Consider the following 26,044-nt stretch of genomic DNA (forward strand, 5'->3'; position numbering starts at 1 on the left):
ATCACCAGCCTTACTTTATCCTATGGAGTCATCTGGGCCCATTGGCAAGTTATAGATCAGCATGACTGGAAATGGCCCCTCTAGGAGTGGAATGAGTCTGTCTGAAAGTACCTCCTAACTCTTTCTCTCCATGTCTGGCAGGAATCGCTGGAGACTGGAAAAACCACTTCACAGTAGCTCAGAGTGAAGACTTTGATAATCTTTTCCAGGAGAGGATGGCAGGTCTGGATCAAAAACTGTTCCCCTGGGAGCAGTGTTAAGGAGCTGACAACTTGATGTTACCTTTAATTCTACATGTGATAGGTGGCTGGGAAACTTAATCTAATCCTGTTTCTAAACACTAGATTAACTGGATGCACAGAACAATGATCAATAGCTACTTGTTTCAGTAATGAGACCAAAATTAAGGCTCCCCATTCATTACATTAATTCACTACAAATAACTTCCAAACCTGAGGAAAAGACAATGATTTTCTTTCCACCACCCCCTGGCCCTTTCATATCTCACATCTAGTGTGCATTAAAGGAAGAACTGGCAAGATCATTGAAGACCATGATTAAATTAGAGTCAGTTCTGGGAGGTGCACATCACTGGCCTTGAATATTATTACCTCTTCTCCAGTCTGTGCTTTGGTTGCCTGACACCTGGTGACCATGTATGTTGTTGTGGTTGTTGTTCAATCATTTAAGTTGTGAATCAATTTTCAGGATCCCATTTGGGATTTTCTTTGGAAAGGGACTGGAATGGTTTATCATTTTTTTTTCTAGCTTGTCTTAGAGATGAGGAAAATGAGACAGTGTTAAGCAAATTGCCTCTATCACATGGCCAGGAAGTATTGGCTGTCAGATCTGAATTCAGGTCTTCCTGACTCAAAACAAGGTGTTGTATCCACTGCACCACTTGGTAGCCCATGTGTCCTTCAAGAAAGGAGACTTTTTTTCAAATTACTTCCTGTTTAGTTCTATATTTGAGATTCTCCTGTGTGTCTACCCCAGGGGTTAAATCTAGAAAATCACATGCTTTGGAACAGGAAAAATTGTTCAACAAAGTCATCTCAGCAGATCTCTCTTCCCTGCAACAGTCTTTAGATGTTTGAAGGAAATGGTAATGACCCTCTGGTTCGAGAATCTCTTTCTCTTTGCAAAAATGTTCATTTTCTCCACAGAATCAAGTGAATGTATTACCTGTCTTCCACCTCTTATATTCTCCCCCTTATGCTTCAAGATGAGTAATTTGTGAGGGCTCTGAGCTGGATGTTTAGTAGGAAAGGGGGAGAGGTAAGAAGACACATAAGGAAGAAAGTAAGGAGATCAGGGGCAATGGGGATTACTGGCTGAGATGAGAGAAGTGTGACCACAAGGGAAATAGGAGAAAAGACAGTAAGAAAAGCAAGGGTCTTAGGGAAAGGACGGATATTGGGATAAGTTCGGAGAATATGAAATGAATGGAGAAAGTAAGAATGGAATGAGAATTAGTTGGTTGATTGTTTGGTTGATTGTTGTCCATCTTTGAAGAGGACCAAAATGACGTCACCATGATAAAGTGTAATTTCAGTGTGTCTGACTGTGACTGATCAGACCAATATGAAGTTGGAATGCTCTACAAGTTGGGCACAAATACTCCATGTGAATATTTGGAGTGGATATCCCAAACTGGTGCATCCTGCATTTACTTTGTGCTGCCTCAATTCTGCTTTGATCAAACAGCACAGCATCCTTTCTGATGTGGGCATACCATGCTGAGCAGTCCTGTGTCAGTGTCACTCATGTTGCACAGTCAAATTCAAAGTTCTTGAGAGAGACGTTGGGAGCGTCCTTGTATCATTTATTCCTGCCACTATGTGATCACGTGTCCCATGCAAGTTCTCCACAAAATAGTCTTTTTGGCAAATGGACATTTTGCATTCAAACAACGTGGCCAGATCATCAGAGTTGCGCTCTCTGAAGCATAGTTTGAATACTTGACAGTTCAGTTGAAGCAAGGACTTCAGTGTCTGGTACCTTATCCTGCCAGGTGATCCTCAGAATCTTCCTAAGACAGTTCAAATGGAAGCGATTCAGTTTCTTGGCATGGCACTGGTAGCTTCACAAGCATATAACAATGAGGTCAGCACAATGGCTGTGTAGATCTTCAGTTTGGTAGTCAGTCCAATACCTCTTCTCTCCCACACTTTTCTTCAGAGCCTTCCTAACACTGAGTTAGCTCTAGTAATGTGTGCATCAACCTCATAGTCAATGTGTACATCCCTGGAAAGTATACTACTAAGGGAAGTGAAGTTATCCACAGCATTCAAAGCTTCTCCATTTGTTGTAATTGATGGTTCCATGTATGGATGATGTAGTGGTGGCTGATAGAGTACCTGTGTTTTCTTGGTGTTAATTATTAGGCCAAAATTAGCACAGGCAGCACAGAAGTGATCCACACTTTGTTGTGTCTCAGCTTCAGAGACTGTGAGTGCATGATCATCTGCAAACAGAAAATCATGCACCAACACTCCCTCCACTTTGCTCTTGGCTTGTAGCCTTTTCAGATTAAAAAACTTACCATCAGTACAGTAGTTGACCTTGAAGCTGTGTTCATCCTCATTGAAAGCGTTTGTCAACATGACTGAAACCATCATACTAAAATCATGGGAGCAAGCACACAGCCCTGTTTCACTCCATTAGTGACTGGGAAGGCACAAGAGCATTGTTCATTATCCAGAACCCAGGCAAACATGCCATTATGAAATTGATGTACAATACTGATGAAATTCTCCATGCAACCAAAATTTTGACATAATTTTCCATAAGCCCTCATGACTAACAATGTCAAAGGCCGTGGTTAGATCTACGAACATTGTATGCAGACCTCTGTTCAGCTCCAGGTATTTCTCCTGGAGTTGTTGGGCAGCAAACACCATATCAACTGTTTCTTGGCTCTTTCTGAAGCCACACCAGCTCTCAGGTACATGACCATCTTCCAAGTGAAGGATCAGCCTATTAAGGAGGATTGTAGCAAGAACTTTGCCAAGAATGACTAAGAGGGAGAAACAGTTTACCAGGGTGTGACTGCTGCACATGCTGCACCTCCTTGGAGCCACAAGTAAGAGTTAGGTGGAACAGGTGGACACCAAAGGTGGAAAAAGCCCCCCAAAATGCTCAGCAGCCATTACTCCAAAGGTGCTGATCCTCCCTGAGCACACCCTACACCCCAGAATGAGAATTAGAGGATAGTGTTGGAGAGCAAGAATGGGAGCATGCCTGAGGAAAGTTATAAAAAAAAGTATTATGATATCAGTGTGTAGAGATAGGAGAAAGAAGAAAGAATAGGCCTTAAAGAGTAGGTGAGAATATGCAGAATGTTGAGAGCATGGAGAACAGAATGTCTAGAGTAGGGATACTCAAAGAAAAGAAAATACAAGAGAAGAGGCAAAAGATGTTTGTGAAGGAAAGTGAGTAAGAATAGGGAGGGGATTGGACAAGCTAAGGATAGTATAGGCTGTGTGGAAAGAGGAATGAAGAGATTAAATACTTAAAAGAGATCAGGAGACTGCGATGGGAATGAACATGGAGGAGATAACAAGAAGTTAGAAATAGAAATATCATATGGGAGTAGAGAGGCTGAGGGAATGGAGGAGTTGAGAAAGAGTGAGGCAAGTGAGAGGTGGACAGAGTGAGGAGAGAGTTAGAGTGAACAGAACTAGTAGAGATTTGGGAGTTAGGGGATAGAGCATAATGGACACAAAGGAGGATGAATAGAGGGAGAGTGGGCTTATTGAGAACTAGTAACTGCAGGGCAATGGCAAGAAGTACAGCAATGAAAGTGATGGTTGTGGCAGAATCAAGTGAATGGAAAGAGTAGGAAATAGTCAAAGAAAAAGAATAAGGAAGAAGTAGAATGAGAATATATGAGGCAGCCTAGAGAAAAATGGAAACACTTTGAAGTATAAGATCTATCAATAAAGATGAAAGAGTGAAGTGAGTGAGGAGAACACCATAATTCTCCCACTGTTTTCTACTCATGTGAAGTACCTTCTTTCACATTTCAGGGACATCTAACTTATCAGACTTTTTGTTCCCTTTCAGATTTTGTTAGAAGTGTTTATTTCCCTCATAAGTCATCAACTTCCCTTTTAAATAATTGGTTTAGGAGGTACAAAAATTCGCTTAAGAAAGTAATCCCTTAATAATTAGAATTGGGTAAATGAAAGCTAATGATACCATGAGATTTTTAGAAGGAATAAAAGAAAATCCAAAGAATGAAAATTTGAAGAAAATGTGAAATAGGTCACTGTAAAGACAACTGATGTAGAAAACAGTGCAGAGATGATTTAGGAAGTATTGGGCTATCTGAAAGATTTGATTAAACAAATAAAAAGAATAGACATCCAATTGCATGAAATTATCAAGGAAAACTGCCACAATATTTTAGAAACAAAGGATAAAGTAAAAATTGAAGAAAAAAAAACTACTGATCACCTCCTGAAAGAGATCTCACAATGAAACCTCCTAGAAAGATTATAACCAATTTCCAGAGCTCCCAGTTCAAAGGGAAAATATCGTAAACAACCAGAAAAAACAATTCGAAGGTAATAGTCACAGTCAAAATAAGACAAAGTTTAGCAACTTCTATATTAAATAATCAGAGGGTTTGAAATGTCACTCTGGAGAGAAAAAAGCTAGTATTACAACCAAGAATTAACTTTCCTGCAAAACTAAATATAATCCTTTCAGGGAAATGGTGGATATTTAATTAAATAGAGAACTTTCATGCATTCCTGATAAAAAGACCACAACTGAATAGAAAATAGGATTTCCAAATGCAGGACTCAAGAAAAGCATAAAAAGGAAATGGGAAACAGAAAGCAAAAAGTGTTCAATAAGGTTAACCTGCTTACATTCCTACATAGGAGGGAAAAGTTTTATCATTATTAGGAGAGTTAGAAGGAATATTCACAGAAAAAGCATAGGTGTGATGTGGCTATGATCAATTGATATCCAAAAAATAAAATAAAATTAAGGAGTGAGACAGATGTCTGGACAACATGTAATGGAAATACAAGGTGGTTTATGTGTGGTATAGGGTGTGGTTGAGTTCAGTAATCAACTTTTTTTTTTGTACTTTCATATCCATGGTGAAACAAGTTAACAAATCAATTCCATTTTATTGTTTCTTTTCTCCAAAGTATGTCAATGCTTGTCTCATTGTTTGTAAGATGGCCTTCTCTATACCCAAAACAATGAAAAAAGAGGACACTAGAAACATAAGAATTCATACAGAGTGAAGTGAGTGAAACCAGGAGAATAATTTATATAATGATCAAAATAATTTTGTGAGAAGGGAAAAACTCGAAACCCTTCCCAGCTCTCATGGATGTAGTGACTAGTGGGGTGAGGCGAATGCTGCCAACCTCTTGGCAGAGAGAAGATTGGCTACAGCTGCAGGAGACATACATTGACAGTCACAGTTCACATGTTGTTGGTTCTTTTTTTTTGGTTAACTCTACCAATAGTCTGGAGAGTCTACTGAGATGAAGAACTCAGTGAGTGATGAAGAGGATGTACAGAAAATAGAGGAAAAGAAAGAAAAGAGCATTAATTAGACATTTGAAAATGAAAGGAGAAGGATGTTCAATAAAGGACCACAACAAATATGGCAGTTTAGTTACATATTCACTTTGTAAAAAACAAAAACAAAAACAAAAAACTTTACTTGATAAAAGTTTAGTTTCTTTGATTTCTTTTTAATTTTGAAGTTAAGAACAATAAAAACGTTCATCACCAAACATACTATGGAACATAGAGGATTGATTATGAAACTGTGAATCTCCATTTCACACAGCTTGTTTAAAAAAATAGGGCTTGAAATTACCAACTAGCTTTAGTGCTGAGCCAAGACACAAACCCAGAGCTCCCAAAGACTTGGTCCCATACTGGAGATAGATTCGATGAACACTAAGGTGGTCTTTGTCCTGCCTGTGAATACTCAAGAGGCAAGCAGATGGTCCACTCACTCTGCTCCTTTCTACACCTTGAGACAAAGGCAATACACACTGTCTGAGACAGAGAATTTGTGACCCCAATGTCTTATTTTCTTTAGGGACTCAAATTTGCACTATCAGAGCATCCTGGTACTCATGAGATACCAGATACCTAGAGGTTCTTTCCCCAGACATAAGTTTCTCTTCACTTCTACTACTTGTAGATCTCCAAAATGGACTTCTAAGCAAACATAATACCAAGGGGGAGGGAGATGGGGTTGGGGATGGGAATGGGATTAGGAGTGTGATTTTCTTAGGGTAAGGAATAATGTTAGGCATATAGATATATCTAACATTCAACCAATGATGTTATTTTTCTCTTGAGCCTTAGTTTCCCCTGCCATACAACCCAGTACAGAGATGTGATTGTCTCTAACATGCCTTCTCAACCTAAATTTGCCAACCATATAGGTACAATTAAGCAATCTCTGAGGGTAAGCAGGACAGGATAAGAGGAAAGGAGAGCAGAAGGAAAGCCATAGCATCACCCAGCAAGAAAAGAGTCAGAGGGAAGACACCAGAGTGCAGGGTTCCTCTACTTAGTGGAGTATTCACAGAATGCATGAGACAGTATTTCCCCTAATGCTAGGGGAACTGGGAGTCTGTGTTACTTAAAGGAGACCAACAGTGGGTGGCTGGGGGGAGCTCCATGAATACATCATTATAAGAGGAGGGGCCAACATCTTCCAGGAAAGCAGGTTGTGGCAGAAGGTTCTCCTCTTCACAGACAAAAAGGGAGAAGAGATTGGGAGTCATAAGCTTACTCTGGGTGTACCTATGTCTCTCCAGCCAAGTCTGGGCCCAATTTATGACTTCCATCCCAGAGGCTGGTGCTCTACTCCTCTCTAAGCATCTTTGGGATGACAGAATCATAGATCATACTACTGGGAGATGAAAATGGAAAGGAACATTGAGATCTTTTTATTTAACTCCATTTTACAAGTGAGGAAACCGAGGGTGAAAGACAGAGCTAAACAACCTCTGAGTTAGATCAGATAGTGTAATCAAAGTATCCATCTCATTTTCAAGGATCATGGATTCAGGGCTGAAAGAGACTTTGAAGGTGATTGTATCTAACTCCTTCATTTGACAAATGCAGAAACTGAAGGATGAGGAGATTAAATGACTTACTTGGAAGGAAATAAACTAGTAAGTTTCTGAGGCAGGATTTGAACTTGATTCTTCCTGCCTCCAAGTCCAGTACTTTCTACATCTAATCATGATGACTTTGAGAAAATAGCTGAATCTTAGAGGGGAAGACAATTTCAGTGGGCTGGTTTGTGGCAGAGATGAAACCAAGTCCAGTTCTCCTGGCTCCTAGTCCCACAGGTCCTTCTACTCAGACACACTGCTGCTTGGTGCCCCTTAGCCTCTCCTCCCTTAGACTAAAAACTTATGTCTGTGCATGGGAGTGGTTTAAGTGAGAGATGCCATAAGGTGCCTAGAATATTCTCTTTGGTCTGCTCATTGTGAAAGCCCAATTCAAATGCCAACTACTCCAATAGATCTTCCTGCCAATGAGGAATGCCTCTTCTTAGATCATGAATTCCTTGTGAGAGGGGACAGCCTCCCTTTTTTACCTCTAGCTCTAGCTCTCAGCATGGAACTTGGAACCCAGTTAGTGCTTAATAAATGTCCTTTCTTCTTTTTATCCTGATCCCTCTCCCTTTTCCTCTCTGCCCCACTCCCTTCCTCCTTTTCCCTGTCTATTTTTTCCCTCACTCCATTTTCTTCTCTCTCTCTCCCTCTTTCTTTCTCTCTCTCCCCTCACTCTCTCATTTACTCTTTAGATCAGAAGTCTCCTGTCCCTTTCCTCCCTCATCATTGGGTGAGCAGGGTTTCCACAGCTCTTTCATGTTGTAGCTGTGTGTCAGGGCACACTAGGTCTTGCCCAGCATATACCCATCCATTGTGCAGTCACAATGCAGTTTCGTCTCAACGAGGAATGGAAAATTGCATATTAGGGGCTCTGTGAAGGCCCTGAGAGTTGGCATGGAGTGAGAACAGCCTCAGATGAGCTCTGTGGACCAAAGGCTCCTTGATTCAGAGAATAATGAGGCCACCTACTGGAGCATGCACCTTTGTACATCTCCCCTCTCAAAGTGGTCAGGTAGCCTTTGCTCCAAGACCTCTAGAGATGTGAGTACCTGATTTCCTCTGTGGTTGATTTAGTTTCTAATTTTTATGATATGCTTCTTTGCTTCTCCACTCAAGCCCTTCTTCCCCAGTGTCCATCATTGTGCTCTCCAGGACCAAGAAGAACAAGTATAATTGCTCTTCCACCCAACAGCCCTTCAAATACTTGAAGACAAAAATCCCCCCGTCCCAAAATCTCTTCTTTGGGCTAAATGTTCTCAGTTCTTCATATGAGACAGACTCAAGACCTTCTCCAGATTGTCACAGAGCTTCTTAAAGTTTGAGTGTTGGATGAGGGCTGTGCTGTAATTGCACTTAATACCAACAACATAGCCTGAGCAGATAAAGGACAGAGGGACTGTCACCCACCTTTTTTCTAATCAACACTTTTTTCTTGCAGCTGAGTATGGAATTGACCTTCTCTGGGACATCAGCATCTCACATTACAACCAAGTATTGGGCTTTCTGTCCACTAAGATCCCTACATTGTTCTCTTAGGGCACAGATTGTTCGCTTGGGGCACGCATTCCCCAAAGCTACTTTGCAATTGTTTTATTAAAACCCAAGTAGAAAATATATAATTACAGAATTCTCCCAGTCCCAGATAAATGATAGCTCTGTTCTGGAAATACATAGTAAGGGGAATTGTGGAGGGGTGGCAGAGGATCTTTGGATGATGGCACAGTGACTCACCTGTACTAATACTGCAGGACCACTTCTCATTTAAGATGGATTCCACTGAGCACCAAGCATAGCCACTATTCACTGCTGTGCAATGCTCATATATCACATTCTCAAAGATGAATGGAAAGCACATGGCTTAAGGAACTTTTCTGGAGAATGGATCTATGCTGGTTGAAATGGGGGAAAGTGAGGGGAACAGGCCAAGAGCCAAAGGCATCTGGTTTTCAATTATCCATTTCCACAAAGTTCTTCAGTCCACTTTCTTTTCATACTTCATACTATAAACAAATTCAAGGGCAGCAGAAGTCGCAAAATGATAGACTGAAGCAAGTTTCCAGCTCAAGACAATCTGAGAGATCAACAGTAACAATCTATCCCACCAAGCTGGGAGTGGAGCACAGTTTGGCATGGGCCATGCCAGCATAGACAGACTCCAAGCAGGCCTTAGGGGACTGAATCACTGCCATGTTAACTCAATCTTGAATGTGTACACACTCAGAAATGGTCCAAGTGTAACAGGATCTGAGAGCTTTAGTGAAGTGAAGAAAGTATGTAAAATTTGGTGGGGCTGACCTTTAAAGCTGTCTTTAGCCTTTGAGGGTTGAGAAGTTAGGACTCCACAGCAGCCACCAGTGATTCAGTCCCCTAAGGCCTGCTTGGAGTCCTATAAAAATAGGGCCCTGGAAGTTGAGGCACACCTCAGGTCTTGAGGAAGATCATAAGTCCTCTTCATTAGAAAAGACTATGTACCATTTAATAAAGTGCCAGTGGCTCAGAACTCTGGATCAGTTTCACTTATTGTAGACTGGATACTTTTTATCACTACATCGTTCTTCAGCATATCCCATGTCTCCTTAGTTGATTGTCATTATAATCCATTGAATCCTCTCCATCTTTATTTGAACCTCTCAAAACCTACTGACCCCAAATTTTAACTGGATGCACACCAAGTGCACATTACCCCTCCTCCCTCACAAACTTCAGGTAGCAGTGTTGATTTCTCCCCTTTGCTTTCATTATTACTTTTCCAGTAATTAGTTCCTCTTAATGTGACTTGAACTCAGGAGAGAGAGTCCTCTCATTGTTTCCTCTACATTTTGAAGGATGAATTTATCTGTATAGCAAATCAAGAAGTTATTCAAAGAAGAAGTTTGTGTACTATTCACCTAACCTTATCCATCATTCTCTTGCAAAAATTTCCTGGGTACTCAAAGTTCATGGTCTTTTGCTGCTCTGACAAACTCAGTTTTGAGTCACCTTGCTAAGACACACTGAAAATAAGACATTATGTTTTCTGCCTTGTGGATCCAATACTGGTTGGATGAAGACAGTGTGTTTCCACAGGTTGTCAGAGACTGGGCCACCCTTAATGAGAAACTGAGTACAGAAGTCTCAGCAGGTAGGATTCAGGTGAGAATATGAAGAAGAAATTTCTCAAATATCAAACGTCACCCTGCCAAGACATGTCATGAGAATACGTAAAGTTTAAGGGTCTTGGGATTACAATTGCCCAATCTGCAAGAAAAACCACAGAGGCATAGCTCTGAATGAACAGCTCTTTATTTAAAGATTCATTGTGCCCTCTAATGAAGTGGTCCTCAGATCTTCCTCATGATCTCTGATGCCCTCTTTTTCCACTATTTTGATACTCAGATTTGCAAAAGAATCATGGTAAAGTACAGAATCTCATTGGGTGATAGACCTTACTCTTGTGGGTCAAAAATCACATATACACAGGATGGGTCATAGGTTGGGTGAAGCATAGGGCATCTCCACTGACTAAGTGATCATAAGATGGTAATAAGATGGTCTCCTGCTCATGTTGGAAAAGAAAGGATGATCTAGAGGTACAAAAATAAGTTGGGAGATTTTTGAAAGAATCAAGACAATCCACACATGCTAGCTTTGTACATGGAATTTCAGCAAAACTGGATGGAGATATCTTTCTCAGCATTCTGTTGGTTGTGGAAGTGAGCCTCATAACTTGGTATACAAGTAGTGAACATAATATTCAAATTTGAGGCCCATTATAAAAGCCTTCTCTAAGAATCTATCTTATATAATTCTCCCTACATATGTTATATATCTGTAAAATATCCAAATGATTAATATTACTTTGAATAGAATGGGGGTTCAAATGAATCATTTCTCAGAAGGCAATATTATTTCCCATTAGATTCAGTATAAAGCACCTCAAATCTTGTCTGGATGAGTTTGTGGTGAAGAATAATGATTTCATTGTAATGACCTACTCCAAGTCAGGCAAGAAATGAGAATACATTAAGGAGAAGCAATTTGGGAGAAAAACCCATAATGGCTGTCTTGCAGTGTTAATCTATGTTGCGAAATGTCAGAATAGGGAGAGATCTTGAAGACGATTTATCCTAGGTGGTGTATTTTCTCATCTTGGATTTTGGAAAGCTCTACATGTTTCCTTTTTTTTTCTGCACTATTTTATGCCATTTGCCATCCATTCTTGTTCCCTTATTCAGATCCTCACAGCGACAAGTATCTACTCCCAAAAGTCCTCTGATTATCTTCATTATCTTTGTAGTGATCCTTTCAATTTTTTCAGTTGTGTCCTGTTAAGGTACAAGCTCAGTTTTCAGGAGAACAGTCTCGGGTCAGGTAAAGGTGAGGGCTTCTTGAAACCACCGACCTCTCACAAGGCCCCCCAGAGAACAGCTGGGAATTGAGGGAATGAGACATGAGTTATCTTGTTTTCCACCTCTTCTCAGTGGAAACTTGCTGGGGAGAGCATCCCACCCTTGAGATTGGTCTGTGGTCTGAGCACACCTTTTGTTAATTGACTGAGGGGCTGAGAGCATGCATGGTCCAAGAGTGAACTATGCAGCTGGGAGAGCTTAAATGGGAATAGGAAAGCCTGAGAGGGGGTTGTTATTTTTTCCTTACTCCTCGGGAAGGAAAGGGAGCTCCCAAGGGGAGAACTCGCCCTGCATGCTGATATGTAGTTTGTATCCAGAATAAAGCCTACACCTTTGTTTGACTCTGGAGGTCTCTTCTCTCATATGTTTATCCAGCTGGCCACCGAAGACCTGAGATAGGTAAGAGGACCCGGCAGCCCATGGCGTTAGGCCAGATGGTGTCCAACCTTTTATGATGCTATTTGTGATTTTCTTGGTACAGATGTTTGCCATTTCTTTTTCTTCCTTTTACAGATGAAGAAACTTAGGGAAACAAGGTGAAGTGAATTTTCCCAGGGCCACAGAGCTACTAAGTGTTTGAGGTAAGATTTGAACTCAGGAAAATAAGTCTTCCTGACTCCAGTCCAGTTTTTCATCCACTGTCCACATAGCTGCTCATGCTTATCTTAACTCTCAATACCCTTTAAAAATTTAAGATTCTGTAGGGGCATTTCTCCCTATATCTTCACACACCTACTTTCAAATGTTCAAATAAATTTCTGTATTTCTCTGGTCTATTGTAGTTTTCTTCCAATGGTTCTACCTAGCTCTGGACTTTCTATTAGAAATGCATGAAAGATCTTTATTTCATTAAAGATCACTTTTTTCTTCTCAGATTCTACTCAGCTTGAACAAGAAGATTATTCGTTTTTTGTAAAGCATTTATTAGATACTACCAGGTGATTGCTAGGTCTGGGCTGCAAAAAGGAGCTAAGCCAGTGTCCACCCTAAAAGAGTGAGAAGACGAACTTGAAAATGACTAGGTATATACGACACATATGGTGGGATTGCCTGGCCTTACTTTTCTTGATTGAGATCAGCTGATATTCTTCTTCAGCATTCTAGGTGTACCGTCTAGGGATCCACGTTATCCTTTATCATTATCTGCTTGTAAGCTCCACTCTGGGGTCCCCCCGCCATCATTAGCCACAAGTCTTTGGTGCCCCAGTCCCATTTAATCAAAATCAATTAGCTTTTACAAAGAGATATTGACCGCACTTCGGATTCTCTGATCTTTTTTCATCATGTTCCATCAGCTTTCTCAGCCTGAAAAATAACTTTGACCTTGCAGCCCCTTCCTCTGATTGGTCCTTTCTTCCTGGTACTTTCCTTTCAAGGATGTGCCTAAGGCAGTCATGTTCATTTCCTCATTTCTTTCTGAGTTCCACTCCTGATTCCCCAAAAGACTTTTCTGCCTCAGGCCCCTGGGGAGCAGCCTTCTACCCTCCCCCCACCCCAGTTTTTTGGCAGAGGAGATTATTCCTGATTGAAAGTCTATATCTTTGTCTTTTGAAATATCGTATCCCATGATCTCCTCTTATTTTTATAGAAGCTACCAGATATTTTCTCACTGGGACTGTTGTTTGATACATGAACTCTTTCCTGGACATTAGCAGTCGTATTTTTCTAACATCATGTGGGCTCCAAATTTTTGCTTTTGACATTCCTGAAACTTTAATTTTTTAACTTTTATTCCAATCAGGAAAAGATCAGCCTCTCATTATCCTGCCCTTTTGGCATCTTTGATGGATTCCACCTCTTCTTGTCTCCATCTCTCTCTTTATGCTTTGCTAATGCTTCCTTTCTATGGACTGCCAACTCTGAACATGCAATGAAAACCGTAAGGTTATCCCATTCAGGAATTCAGTGATTAGAAATAATCACTGCAAGAGACCTTACAGATGATGGAATATAATGTCTGTAGTTTTGAGGTGGAGAAATGAGGAAACAGAAGGCAGAGAGAGGGGAAATGATTAATATAGGGTGGTTTCAAAAGCAGACCTAGGGCTCGGACCCACATCCTCTAATAGAAATCCTGTGCTCTTCCTAGAACAGCAGGCAGATGTTAAGTTTTACTAGGTGTCCATGACCTTTGAAAACCAAATATTTACATAATTAAGCAAATATTGGCATTTCTTCTTGTGCTCAGAAATTTCATTACATTTAAATAGCCAGGACTTACTACACTCAGTACAATGAATATTATGGAATATGTTCTATCTTTACCTCTTGGAAACTCTGAGGATAATAGGAAGAGATGAGACAGGAATATGAGTGCCCTTATATAATGCCTATGATATATACTGAGTGGCCGAGAGAAGATGATAAAGAATGCCCAGGGAAGTGTTTGCTTTGGGTTGATTCTGATTCCAAAGACAGGTCTCTTTCTCCTTAATGACATTTCTCATAATCCCATTTTGGATTGATTTCTGGTCTGATTTTGCCTTGAGGCAGACTCTGAGCTCTGCTCTTCTTCTGAGGAATGGAGAATTGAACTGGGCAGTGATACTGTTGAAAGAAGGCAAAAATCACACATCTGTTCTGAATGATCCCTCCAATTCAATGTGACATAATAAAAGTGGACTTTGCTGTGATGAAACCACTTATACCTCCCTTACCAACTCATTATACCCCTCTCCAGAGAGTCTTTCAAATTTTTTCATTTTTCCTCTATCTCTGATGGCTTTCCCTTCCCTCAATCTCTCAGCTAATAATTCTGCCTCATTCTGAATAAAAAAAATAATTGAAGCCATTTGCTGTGAACTCTCTTCCAGCCCCTTCCTTTCCTCCTGTTATTCAACTGGCTTCTCTTACTATCTCCTCTATCACCCTTGTCTCACGTGATAAAGTGTGAGACTCCTTAACAAGGATAACTTGTCTTCTTCTTGAAGGAATCTCATTCTATCACTTCTCCATGATGCAATTGTCCCCTTTGTTTCATTTTCAATTTCATCTTCTTTGTTTCATTCATTACTGTCTGCAAACATACCTGTGTCCAAGGTCTACTGAAAAAGCTTCACTCAGTATTTTAATCCTTGCTGTCATCCTATGTCACTTCTTCCCTCTGTAGCCAAAGTCGTTGATGAGATCATATATAAGACTCATACACACACACACACACATATGTATATATAAGTTCATTACTCTTAAACTCTTCTTAACCCTTACAGTTTGCCATCCAATCGTGTTGCACCCAACCTCTCTCTAAATTGACTCATGATCTCTCAATTGTTAAATTCAATGGTCTTTTCTCAGTCCTCATTCTGTTCAGCCTCACTACAGCCTTGACACTGTGGATCACTCTTTCTCCTTGATCCTCTCTTTTCTCTTGCATCTCAGGAAAGCAGTTTCTCCTGGTTCTTCCCCTTCCTATCAGGTCCCTCTTTCTCAGTCTTCTTTTCAGGATCTTCTTTCAGATCACACCATCTAACAATTGGTGTACCTCAGCCTTTTGTCCTGAGTTCTCTGCTCTTCTCCTTCTATACTGTTGGACTTGATGATCTCATCAGTTCTCAAATATTTAATTAATTGTCTCTATTCTGATGATTCCCATTTTAGTTAAATTAACTTTGTTTTAAATAGAATTATTTTTAAAATTTATTTTTACTTTTAATCATATTTTCAAATTACACATAAAGATAATTTTAATCTTCCTTTTAAAAAATGAATTCTAAATTTTTCTCCTCCCCTTCCTCCTCTGCCTCTTCCATAAAACAGTGAACAATTGGATATAGATTATATCTATTTCCATTTTAGTGATACTGTGAATGAAGAAAAAGACTAAGAGTGAAAAACCAGATACAAAAAATGAGGAAAATGTCAGTAAAATGCTTCAGTCTTCATTTAGATTCCATCAGTTCTTTCTCTGGATGTGGATTGCATGTTCATTTGAGAGGCCTTTGTAATTGTCATATCATTATATTGCAGAGAAAAGCTAAGTTATGCATAGTCAATCATGACACAATATTGCAGTTACTTTGTAAAATGTTCTGGTTCTGTTCATCTCATGTTGCTCCAGTTCATATAAGTCTTTCCAGGTTTTTCTGAAATCTGCCTGCTCATCACTTCTTACAGCACAATAGTATTCCATTATATTTGTATGCCACAACTTATTTAGACATCCTCCAATTGATGGTCATCCCCTCAATTTCCAATTCTTTGGCCCCATAAAAAGAGCTACTATAAATATTTCTGTAAATGTGGGTCCTTTCTCCTTTTTTTATAATCTCTTTGGGATATGGATCCAGAAGTGATATTGCTGCATCAAAGATTATACAAAGTTTTATAGCCCTTTTGGCATAGTTCCACATTTCTCTTCAGAGTGAAAGGATTGCTTCACAATTCTACCACCAATTATGCTGGTGATTCTCAAATTTATCTATTGTGCTGCTGCAAGCACTCCAATTTTGCATCTCCAACTGCCTGTTAGATATCTTATACAAGAAGTACAGTAGGCATCTTAAAAATATATCCAAAAGAGAACTAATTCTCTTTCCCTCTACAATATTACTGTAGAGGACAACACCATTGGCCAAATGTCTCAGACATCCAACTTAACCATCAGCTTACATTCTTCACTGCCTCTCACCCCACTCATATGACATTTTCATATGGCCTGAAGTTTTCACCTTTGTAACATCTTTTCTATACATCCCCTTCTCTCCTTTGATACAGCAAACATTCTGGTATATTCCCTCATCACCTTGCGGTTATATTATTGCAATAGCTTTTTGTTGAGTCTGCTTTCCTCAAGTCTCTCACCACGTCAATTTATCCTCAATTTAACCACTAAATTGACTACCCTAAAGTGGAAGTCAAATCATTTCATATAAGTTGAGTCCCCCACCCAATCCCAGGAAACCACAGTGGTTTCCCTATATCCTTGAATCAAGAAATATAATGTTCTGTTTGTCATTTAAAGCTCTTGAAAACCTTGTTCCCATTTACCTTTCCAGTCTTCCTTCACATTACTCTCCAAAACATCCTCTTCAATCCAGTGACACTAAATAAGCCATTGCATCTTGGCTGCAGACATTTACTCAGCTCTGACTTCCTTTCAGTCTCTATTCAAATCTTACTTGCTATGAAAAACTTTCACCAATCTAGCTTAATTGCCTTTCCTCTGTGAAATATCTCCTATTTATCTGATATATACCTTGAATTTTTTTTTATTTCTGTACATGTTGTTTTCCTCAGTAGATTGTCAGGTTATTGAGGAAAAAGACTCTTTTTTTCTCTTTTGCCTCCCCATTGCTTATCACCATGTCTGGCCCATAAATGGACTTAACAGTTTTTTATTTATCAATTAAGTGAGTGAGTGAGGGGGGCCACAGAAGGAGGAGAGTTATGGAGAAGGTGATATCACATGTGGTGTGAGGTGAAACACTGTACAATAGCAGGTCACCTTTGACTAAGCCATCATCAGGCAAGTGGATTAATTGGGATTAAAGATGGAAAATGCTTTTCCTAGACCCAGGAAAGCAACAAAGCTAATGAAAAAAAAAACATTTACATGTTTCCTGTCCACCAAACACTATGCAAACCCCTAGGAATAAAAAAAGAAGTGACTCAGTTTCTGCCCTGAAGTAGCTTATGTATTAAGGAGTAAAGACAATACATAGTGCGCCACGGTGGTCAGGGAGGAGGATTTCTCTCAGCAAAGTCAGGTGATGAATGGAGTCCAAGTCCTCTAATCTCTTCATAGAGAAGGTGTTAAATCTCGTACCACCCTGATTGTGCTTTCACAATGCTTGATTTTTTTTTTATTTATGACTGCTTCCAATATTTTCTCCTTGACCTGGGAACTCTGGAATTTGACTACAATATTCCTAGTAGTTATGCTTTGGGGAATTCTTTCAGGAGACTATCAATAGATCCTTTCAATTTCTATTTGCCCCTCTGGGTCAAGAATATCAGGGCAATTTTCCTTGATCATTTCAAGAAAGATGGTGTCTAGGCTCTTTTATTGATCATGGCTTTCAGGTAGTCCAATAATTTTTAAATTATGTCTCCTGGATCTATTTTCCAGGTTAGTTGTATTTCTAATGAAACATTTCACATTGTGTTCTATTTTTTTCCTTCCTTTGAATTTGTTTTATAATCTCCTGACTTGTCATAAGGTCATTAGCCTTTATTTTCTCTATTTTAATTTTTAAAGGATTTTTTCTTCAGTGTGCTCCTGGACCTTCTTTTCCATTTGGCCAGTTCTGTTTCTTAAGCCATTCTTCTCCTCTTTGGTTTTATGGACCACTTCAGCCATTTGGGTTAGTCTCCTTTTAAGGTGTTATTTTCTTCTGCATTTTTTGGATCTCCTTTAATAAGCTGTAGTCTCATTTTTCATGATTTTCTCATCACTCTGATTTCTCTTCCTAATTTTTCTTCTCCTTCTGTTACCTGCTTTTCAAAATCCTTTTATAGCACTTTCATGACCTGTAATCGATTCATATTTTTCATGGAGGTTTTGTACGTAGGACCTTTGACCTGTTTGTCTCCTCTGGTTGTATGTTCTGATCTTCCTTGTCACCTAAGTAAGATTCTTCGTTTGATTCCCCAATTATGTGTAAAGATAGCTTTCAAATTTCATTTTTGTAAGATTTTGAGTTCTTAATTGAGTTCTCCCTCTTTCCCTTCCCTCCTTCATCTCCAAGACAGCAAGCATTCTGAAAGACCTTCAACATGTACAATCATGTCTGCATTAGTCATGTTGTTAAAGAAGATTCAGAGCAAAAGAGAAAAATCATGAGAAAGAAAAAAAAAAGAACCCTGAAAATAATATACTTAGGTCTGTATTCAGACTTCACAATTCTTTCTCTAGATGTGGTTAGCATTTTCTATCACAAGTGTTTTGCAATTATCTTGGTCTAGCTAATTCTATCATAGTTGATCATCACACAAAGTTATTACCTGGTATAGTGTTCTTCTGTTCTATTCACCTTACTCAGCATCAGTTCATGTAATTCTTTCCTTGTTTCTCTGAAAAACACCTCCTCATTATTTCTTATGGAATATGTATTGAATTTTTATGGAATAGTATTCCTTTCATTCATATACCATAACTTGTTCAGGCATTCCCCAGTTGATGGGCATCCCCTCGATTTCCAATTCTTGTACACCACAAAAAGAGCTGATATAAAATTTTTTATTCATGTAGATCCTTTTTACTTTTTATGTGACCTATTTAGGATATAGACCTAGTAGTGGTAAAAGCAGATCAATGGATATACAGTTTTATAGTCCTTTGGGAATGATTCCAAATTGCTCTCATGAATGGTTGGATTAGGGCACAACTCCACTAGTTGAGTGAAGTATGGGGCATCTCCAGTCCAAAGTGATCATCAAAAGTTCATAAGATGGTCACCTGCTCATGTTGGACAAGAGAGAATGATCTAGAAGTACAAAAATAAGTTAGGAGACTTTCCCGAATCTTAAGGCAGCCCATCCATACTGGATTTGGATATAAACTTTGAGCAAAACAGGATGAAGATATGTTAGAATTCTTATGGCTGTTGAAGTGAGCCTCATAACTTGGTGAACAAGTAGCAAACATAACATTCAAGTCTGAGGTCGATTATAAAGGCCTACTGTAAGAATCAGTCTTTTCTAATTATCCCTATTTTTGTATATTATCTAACTTATTAATCCCAATTCAGATAGAACAGGGGTCCAAATGAATCATTTCTCACAAGGGAAACTTATTTCCCATTAGTTTCAGTATGAAAGACATCAGATTTTTCAGGATGAGTTTGTGGTGATAAACAATGTTTCCATTGTTGTGACCTATTTCAAGTCAGGTAAGAAACAAGGATAGGTCAAGGGGAAGTGTTTTGGGAGAAAAGTCAGTAATAGCTGCCCTGCAGTGTTAATCTATGTTGCAAAATGTCAGAGTTGGAAGAGATCTTGGAGACTATTGGTTGCAAGTGATCAATTTTCCCAGAAGTGAACTGTTCGAAGGTAGAAGTTGATATGAAATGAGGAGGCAATGTATTCAATTTAACAAGTAATTTGTAAGGACTGACTATATTCCTGCTACTGTGTTAGGTTCTACAGTTTCTAAAAAGTCTAAGAAGACTTGCATGATCTGATAAAGTGTGAAGTGAGCAGAGTCAGAAGAATAGCTTATACAGAATTGAAATATTGCAAGTTCAAACAACTTTGAAAGATGTAAGAAAGCTGTTGAATACAGCAAGCAACCATCATCCAAGACTTCTAATTGTAAACTTAGCTACCTACCTCCTTTCAGAGGTGGTAGACAAATGATCTATTCATTTGTGGGCAAGAATTGTGTGGGAATTTGTTGAATGTGATTATGCATATGTCATAAGGGTTTTCTTTGCTTTTGTTTTTAAGTGGGGGCTATGGGAGGGTTGAGGGAGAAAAAGAAAATTCTCAATAATTTAAAAAATATCTCCAGAGTGAAATATAAAATCCTTTATATAACCCTCAAAACCCTTCATAACCCTGCCTCCTCCTACCTTTTCAGTCTTTTTACCACACTCTATCCTTCTCCACCCCAATCACTCTTCCCCTACTCTGGTTTAGCACTTTTCAATCCAGAACACTGGCCTCCTTGACAATCATTTAACAAGACCCTCCATTTGTCACCCCTGATGTAATCTATCTTTGGAAACCTCTGCAACCCCATCTCTTCCCTAACTTCTTTCCAATTTTAGCTAAAAGCTTCTTTTCTTCACTCCACTTTTGACATCGTGGGAAATAAAAGCTTCACAGAAAAAAACAGCTTGCTGCAAAGAATTTTCCAAATAACCTCTTTGCCTCCTAAATAGAACTACATTCGATTTGTTTGTGTAAACTCTTTTAATTTTATAATTTGAACTGTTTGATTTGATTTTTGTGACCCGGTCTGTCATTTGTTTAGTCCTGGTTTCTTTCCCTAGCCATACATCTAGGAGGTAATTTCTTCCTTGTTCTTTCATTTACTTTTGATTCTACCTTTTCGGTGTACCTCATGTATCCATTTGGAATTCATCTTTGTATTTGCTTTTAGATGTAGTTCTTAGTCTAATTTTTGCCTTGTTCTTTGGGGTCTTTCTACCCCTCTTTTTGCTTTATGCCTCAGAACTAGTCTTGAGTCTCTTGGTTGCCCATGAACTGGACTCTCACTTTGGTCACTCTCCAGTCACTGGCCTCTGAGGTCACCCAAACATGACCTTTTGCCAGAAACCTCTGGAGCTACTCCTGGGCTCTACCTTCCCTGAGGGATGCGGGTAGCTTTGCCTTGTTCTCCTGGCTTGTCTATGAGATTTCTGCAGGATTTGGCTGTCTTTTTGAATCTTGTGCTGAGGGGTAAAGTCTATTAGTCATTCTCTTTACTCTCTTCTGGAACCAAGATAACTCAGACTTGACTGATTCCTGATACTCACTGCCTTGATTCCATCTTACTTATTTGTCCCCTCTTTTGATCCACCATAATTATGAGAAATAGAAAGTTCTATACATTTATTTTTCTTTTCTACACTATTGTATTCCATTTGAAGTCCATTGTCATTCATTATTCAGATCCTCAGAACATCAGCTCTCTGCTCCAAAAATCCTGTGGTCGTTAGCCATTCCATTTTTCAGTTGTGTCCAACTTTTTATGTTCCAATTTGGGGTTTTCTTGGCATAGATATGGGAGGGGTTATCATTTTCTTTTCCTCCTCATTTTACAGAGAAGGAAACTGAGGCAAACTGGGTTAAATAGATACTAAATGTCTCAGATGCCATTTTTATGAGATTTTTTAAATTTTAACTTTTCCTACCCAATTTATTTTAGAATCACTTCATTATGCACTTTGCACCAACTTTTCTTTCAAAGTACTTTAGAAATGATAACAGTTTTAAAAATACTATTACTAATAATTACTAATATTTATAACCTGTTTATTTTGTACAGGAAAACACTTTCACCTTAATCAGTGTTTTATAATTGATCTTTTTTGATTTCCTTATTTTTCTTCTGGCTCTTTTATTTAGAATTTCTCATTGAGATCTGCCTTTTTTATATGCAAGTACTTGAAAATCTTTCACTTCATTGAATGTCCGTTTTTTTTTCATTCAGGATTAGTGAGAGAGGGATATTTGTATGGAATGTCTATAGGAAAAGATGACTCACAAGTCTTTTTTACTTAAAAATATATTTCCCCAATTACCTGTAAAGATAGCTTTCAACTTTCATTTTTTGCAAGATTTTTATTTTTAAATTTTCTCCTTCCCTTTCCTTTTCCCACCCCAAGATAGCAAACAATCTGAAATATGTTACATGTGTACAATCATGTTAAACACATTTCCACGTTAGTCATATTATGAGACAAAATTTAGAAGAAAAGGGAAAAACTAAGAAAAAGAAAACAACTAAAGAATGTGAAAATAATATACTTTGCTCTGCATTCATATGCCACATTTCCTTCTCTGGATGGGGTCTGCATGATCCATCACAAGTCTTTTGCAATAATCTTGATCTAGCTCAGTCTCCCATAGTTACTCATCACAGAATGTTGCAGTTAGTGTGTACGTTGTTTTACTAGTTCTATTTACTTTCCTCAGTATCAGCTTATGTAAGTCTTTCCAGGTTTTTCTGAAAACCACCTGCTCATTATTTCTTATAGAAATAATTACACTCATATTACCACAACTTGTTCAGCCATTCACCAGTTGATGATCATCCCCTCACTTTGCATTTCTCTGCCACCACAAAAAGAGCTGCTATAAATATTTTTGTGCTTGTGGGTCCTTTTTTATCATCTCTTTGGTATACAGAACTAGTAGCGGTACTACTGGATCAAAGAATATGCTGTATTAAAAGTCCACTGGGCCTGGTTCTAAATTCTTTTTCAGAATGATTGGAATGGTCCAGTTCAGAACTCCACCAAAATTGCATTAGTTTTCCACTTTTCCTAATCTCCAAATTTTATCATTTTCCTTTTCTGTCATATTAGCCAAACTAACAGGTGTGTGATGGTACCTCAGGGTTTTTTTAATTTGCACTTCTGTACTCAGTGATGATGAGAGCAATTTTTTTATATGACTAGAGATAGTTTTAATATCTTTAGTTGAAATCTACCTGTTCATATCATTTGACCATTTATCAATAGGGAAATGACTTTTAATGATTCAGTTCTCTCTATATTTTGGACATGAAACCTTTATCAGAAATGCTTGCTAAAAAAAAATTGTTTCCCAACTTTCTGCTTTCGTTCTAATCTCTGTTGCTTTGGTTTTGTTGGTACAAAACCTTTTTCATTTAATGTAATTGAAATTATCCATTTTTCATTTTATAATTTTCTCTGTCTCTTGTTAGGTCATAAATTCTTCCCTTCTCCATAGGTCTGATATGTAATCTATTACTTGCTCTCCTAATTTGATTATGGCATCACTCGTTATGTTTATATCATGTACCCATTATAACTTTATATTTCTATAGTGTGAGATGTTCGTCTGTACCTAGTTTCTGGCATGCTATTTTCCAGTTCTCCCAGCAGAATTTTTCAAATAGTAGAACTCACAAATTTGACACTGGCGGTCTGTATTGTCTTTTGTACACTTCTTTTATAGTTCCCTTCAAAGGTAGTTCTCTGCTTGGTTCCAAAGATCAGTACCTTTAGAGAGTCCTGAATTAGTCTGTGATGTAGAGGGCAGAGATCCTTCAGCTGTCTTTCTGACGACAACATTTACTCCAAGCCAGAGTCATTGTTTTCTACTGTTGCATGCTATTAGTTCCCACTGGGATACATTACTTGCTACTGTTCTAATGTCTGATGAAATTGTCAGTAGAGGTGGGTGGGAGGAGAAAGAATGAGGTAGAAATTCTAGTGCCACATACTCCTTTTAAGAATAATTTCTTTTGGTGACTGAGCTAACTAAGATCATAGAAAAAAGGCAGGGATTGATCTGAGCTTTCCCAGATTTCTGTCCAAATTTTTTTTTTAAATAACCCTTGAAAACAAACCAACAAAAGAACAGAGTGAAACAATGTTCCTGCCTAAGAAACCTTAAAGGGTTAGCAGGAACAGACTATCTGACAAATTTGAGAGTAAACCACAGTCCTGAATAGGTAACACCACAGCAAGAGAGCAGTGGGCTGATCCTCAGCAACCTAAGAGCAGATCTTGGGGGAAACTCAATCATCAGCAGTGGCTGTCAGAGCTCTTAGCCCACAGATGTTAAAAGTGTTGAATAGATAGACAGAAGGAAATTCTAAGATTCCCTTTGATGAAACTGGATGCAAGACTCTGTTGCATTGATTATAAGGTGTTGGTGTTATCCTCGGTTTTTGGTGAAAATACATACCTTCCTACTTGGGAAGATGATATTGCAATTCCTAAGAATTTTATCATTTTAGGGCAGTTACACTGAGTATAGATAGACTGATGTCATTAGTGTGAGTTGAATATTACGGGATACCTTAAAAAATAAAATTAAACTTTGAGAAAGAGAAATACCCTGGGAGAAGGGGGAAGAGGGAAGTAAAAACTGGATTAATTTTCTCACATAGTAGTGGTACAAAATATCTTCTCTAGTGGAAGAAACGGTGCTCTGAAATGTGGGATGAGGGCTAGTGTTTGAAATTTACCCTCATCAGATTTGGCTCAAAGAGGGAATAACACACTCAGTTGTGTATAGAAATCTAATTGCCTTATTAGAAAGTTTGAAAGAAAGGAAATTATTTAAGAAGGGTGCTGATAGAAAAGGGATGGATTGAGCAAGGTATTTTGTGGGCTGTGGGGGAAGAACTAGATTATATTTGTCTTTCTACTTCACCATCTTGACTCTGCCCCTAAAAATGAAATTTTAAATGTAAAATGAAAAAAGCCAAGTTCAAGGCAAACTGAATACTGAGAGATTCAACTTCTGGGACAATGTCAAACCCAGCACCCAATGAATGGGCCTAGGATGTTATAAGAAAAGTCACCAATTTCTTCAGAGAAGAAAGAAACTTGGGGAAATAAGAAAAGGATGGGTAGAGCCAGGAATCCAGGAGGAGAGAAGATGCTGTAGGTGGGGTTATGGTGAAAAATAAGTGGAGAAGATGGAAAGACCAGTGTAAGGGAAAGATTAGGTCATTGTCCACTCCATTAGGAGAGGGACAATTCTGTACCAGAGAAATAATTAAAGGTAGTCCCCTGCACCAGGACTTAGGGTAGGAATGCAGGCATGAGAAGTGGAGACAGAGATAGTAGAGTTCCTTTTGGAAGAGACTAGTAGTGACTAGAAGGAAGGTGTTAAGTAAGCAGTTAAAAGTTAAATTGGCTTTTAAAAAAAATAGGTGGTATGAGAAGGTGCAATTGCCTTGGCTGCCTATAATAATCTTGATTTCTATTTCTGATAGTTTATGTAATGCAGAATCCTAGAGATGTGGTTGTCTCTCTTTATAATTACTCAAGAGTGTTAAAAATTATATGAGCATATAGAAAGTTTTTCCACAATGTTACAGGTGTTCTCTCAAGGAAATGGTGAGCCAATCAATAGATCTTTGGAGTAAGAAGATTGTTGTTTCTAGAGGGTTTTTATCAAGACAACACAATGGGGGAGGCAACTACATGACTAACCTCATTTTCTTGATGAGTAAGCAGACCCAGAAGTTCATTTCTCCCTCTTTAAGTTGTGAGAGGCTCCTTTGTATGGATTTTTTCCCCAGAACACTCTACCTCATGTTATTCATGTTATGCTTCTATGTATGCCCCAACCAGAAGTAGCCTAGTATATCTTTCCATTGATCGCCCCTAGGGATTTTTATACTAATGAACCACTAGGACTAAGGAGGTCTCATACTGGAAATGATCTAGAATGTACACGGACCACATTTCTGGCTAAAAGATCATAGTCAATAGCCCTTAAAGATGAAAAGTTTCCTGTAGTTGGAATCATCAATTCACTTAACTTTACTTAAAAGAAAAGTATGGTCCAGAGAAGGGGTGGGGGAGAGACAGGGACTTAGAACCACAGAACCTCAGCATTGGGAAAGATCTTCAAGGCCAAGTCATTCATTTTTCATATGAAGAGACCATGGTCTAGAGATCAAAAGAGATCTTCCAAACTTAGCAAGCATTTATTAAATGCTTACTATGTGCCAGGCACTGTACTTAGCACTGAAAATACTGAGAAAAGCAAAAAGAAAATAATCCTTGTTTTCCAGACTCTTACAATCAAATGAGGGAGATAACGTGCAAACACCTACAGACAAGTAAGCTATAAAGAAGCTAAATGGGAGATGATCAACAGACAGAAGGCACTGTCCCCTTAAGGAGGATCTGGAAAAGCTTTCTGTAGAAGCTGGTATTTCAGCTGGGACCTGATGGAAGCCAGCAAATCCAGGAGGCAAGGATGAGAAGGGGGAGAATTTCAAGCCTTGTGGACAGAGTCTAAAATGGCATGGAGTAAGGAGATGGAAGATCTTGCCTGTGGAACAGCAAGGAGGCCTTTGTCATTGGACCACTAAATATATGTGTGGAAGTAAGCCATAAATAACCTGGGAAAAGAGGAAGGGACTAGTTTATGAAG

General features: G+C 38.7%; 1 protein-coding gene and 1 long non-coding RNA gene across 4 annotated transcripts in view; both read left to right on the forward strand.

Moving 5' to 3' along the window:
- Positions 1-6,166, forward strand: part of LOC140503334 (sulfotransferase 2A1-like) — a 30,118-nt gene extending 23,952 nt beyond the window's left edge. Inside the window, exons 6-7 of one of the 3 annotated variants that reach the window (XM_072607217.1) lie at positions 142-222; positions 5,496-6,164. In XM_072607217.1, the coding sequence (XP_072463318.1) occupies positions 142-222; positions 5,496-5,512 (98 nt within the window). In that variant the 3' untranslated portion in view covers positions 5,513-6,164. Of the gene's footprint in view, positions 1-141; positions 2,551-5,495 lie in introns of those variants that run through there. The other 2 variants (XM_072607220.1, XM_072607216.1) reach the window with 2 other exon arrangements.
- Positions 6,167-6,302: 136 nt separating this feature from the next.
- On the forward strand, positions 6,303-26,023 carry LOC140503335 (uncharacterized). Its single transcript, XR_011966775.1, has 3 exons — positions 6,303-8,162; positions 12,023-12,090; positions 25,680-26,023. It is a non-coding gene; the product is annotated as an uncharacterized lncRNA (long non-coding RNA).
- The last annotated feature ends 21 nt before the right edge of the window (positions 26,024-26,044 follow it).

This window comes from Notamacropus eugenii, chromosome 5, assembly GCF_028372415.1.
Source record: "Notamacropus eugenii isolate mMacEug1 chromosome 5, mMacEug1.pri_v2, whole genome shotgun sequence".
Classification (NCBI taxonomy): Eukaryota; Metazoa; Chordata; class Mammalia; order Diprotodontia; family Macropodidae; genus Notamacropus; species Notamacropus eugenii.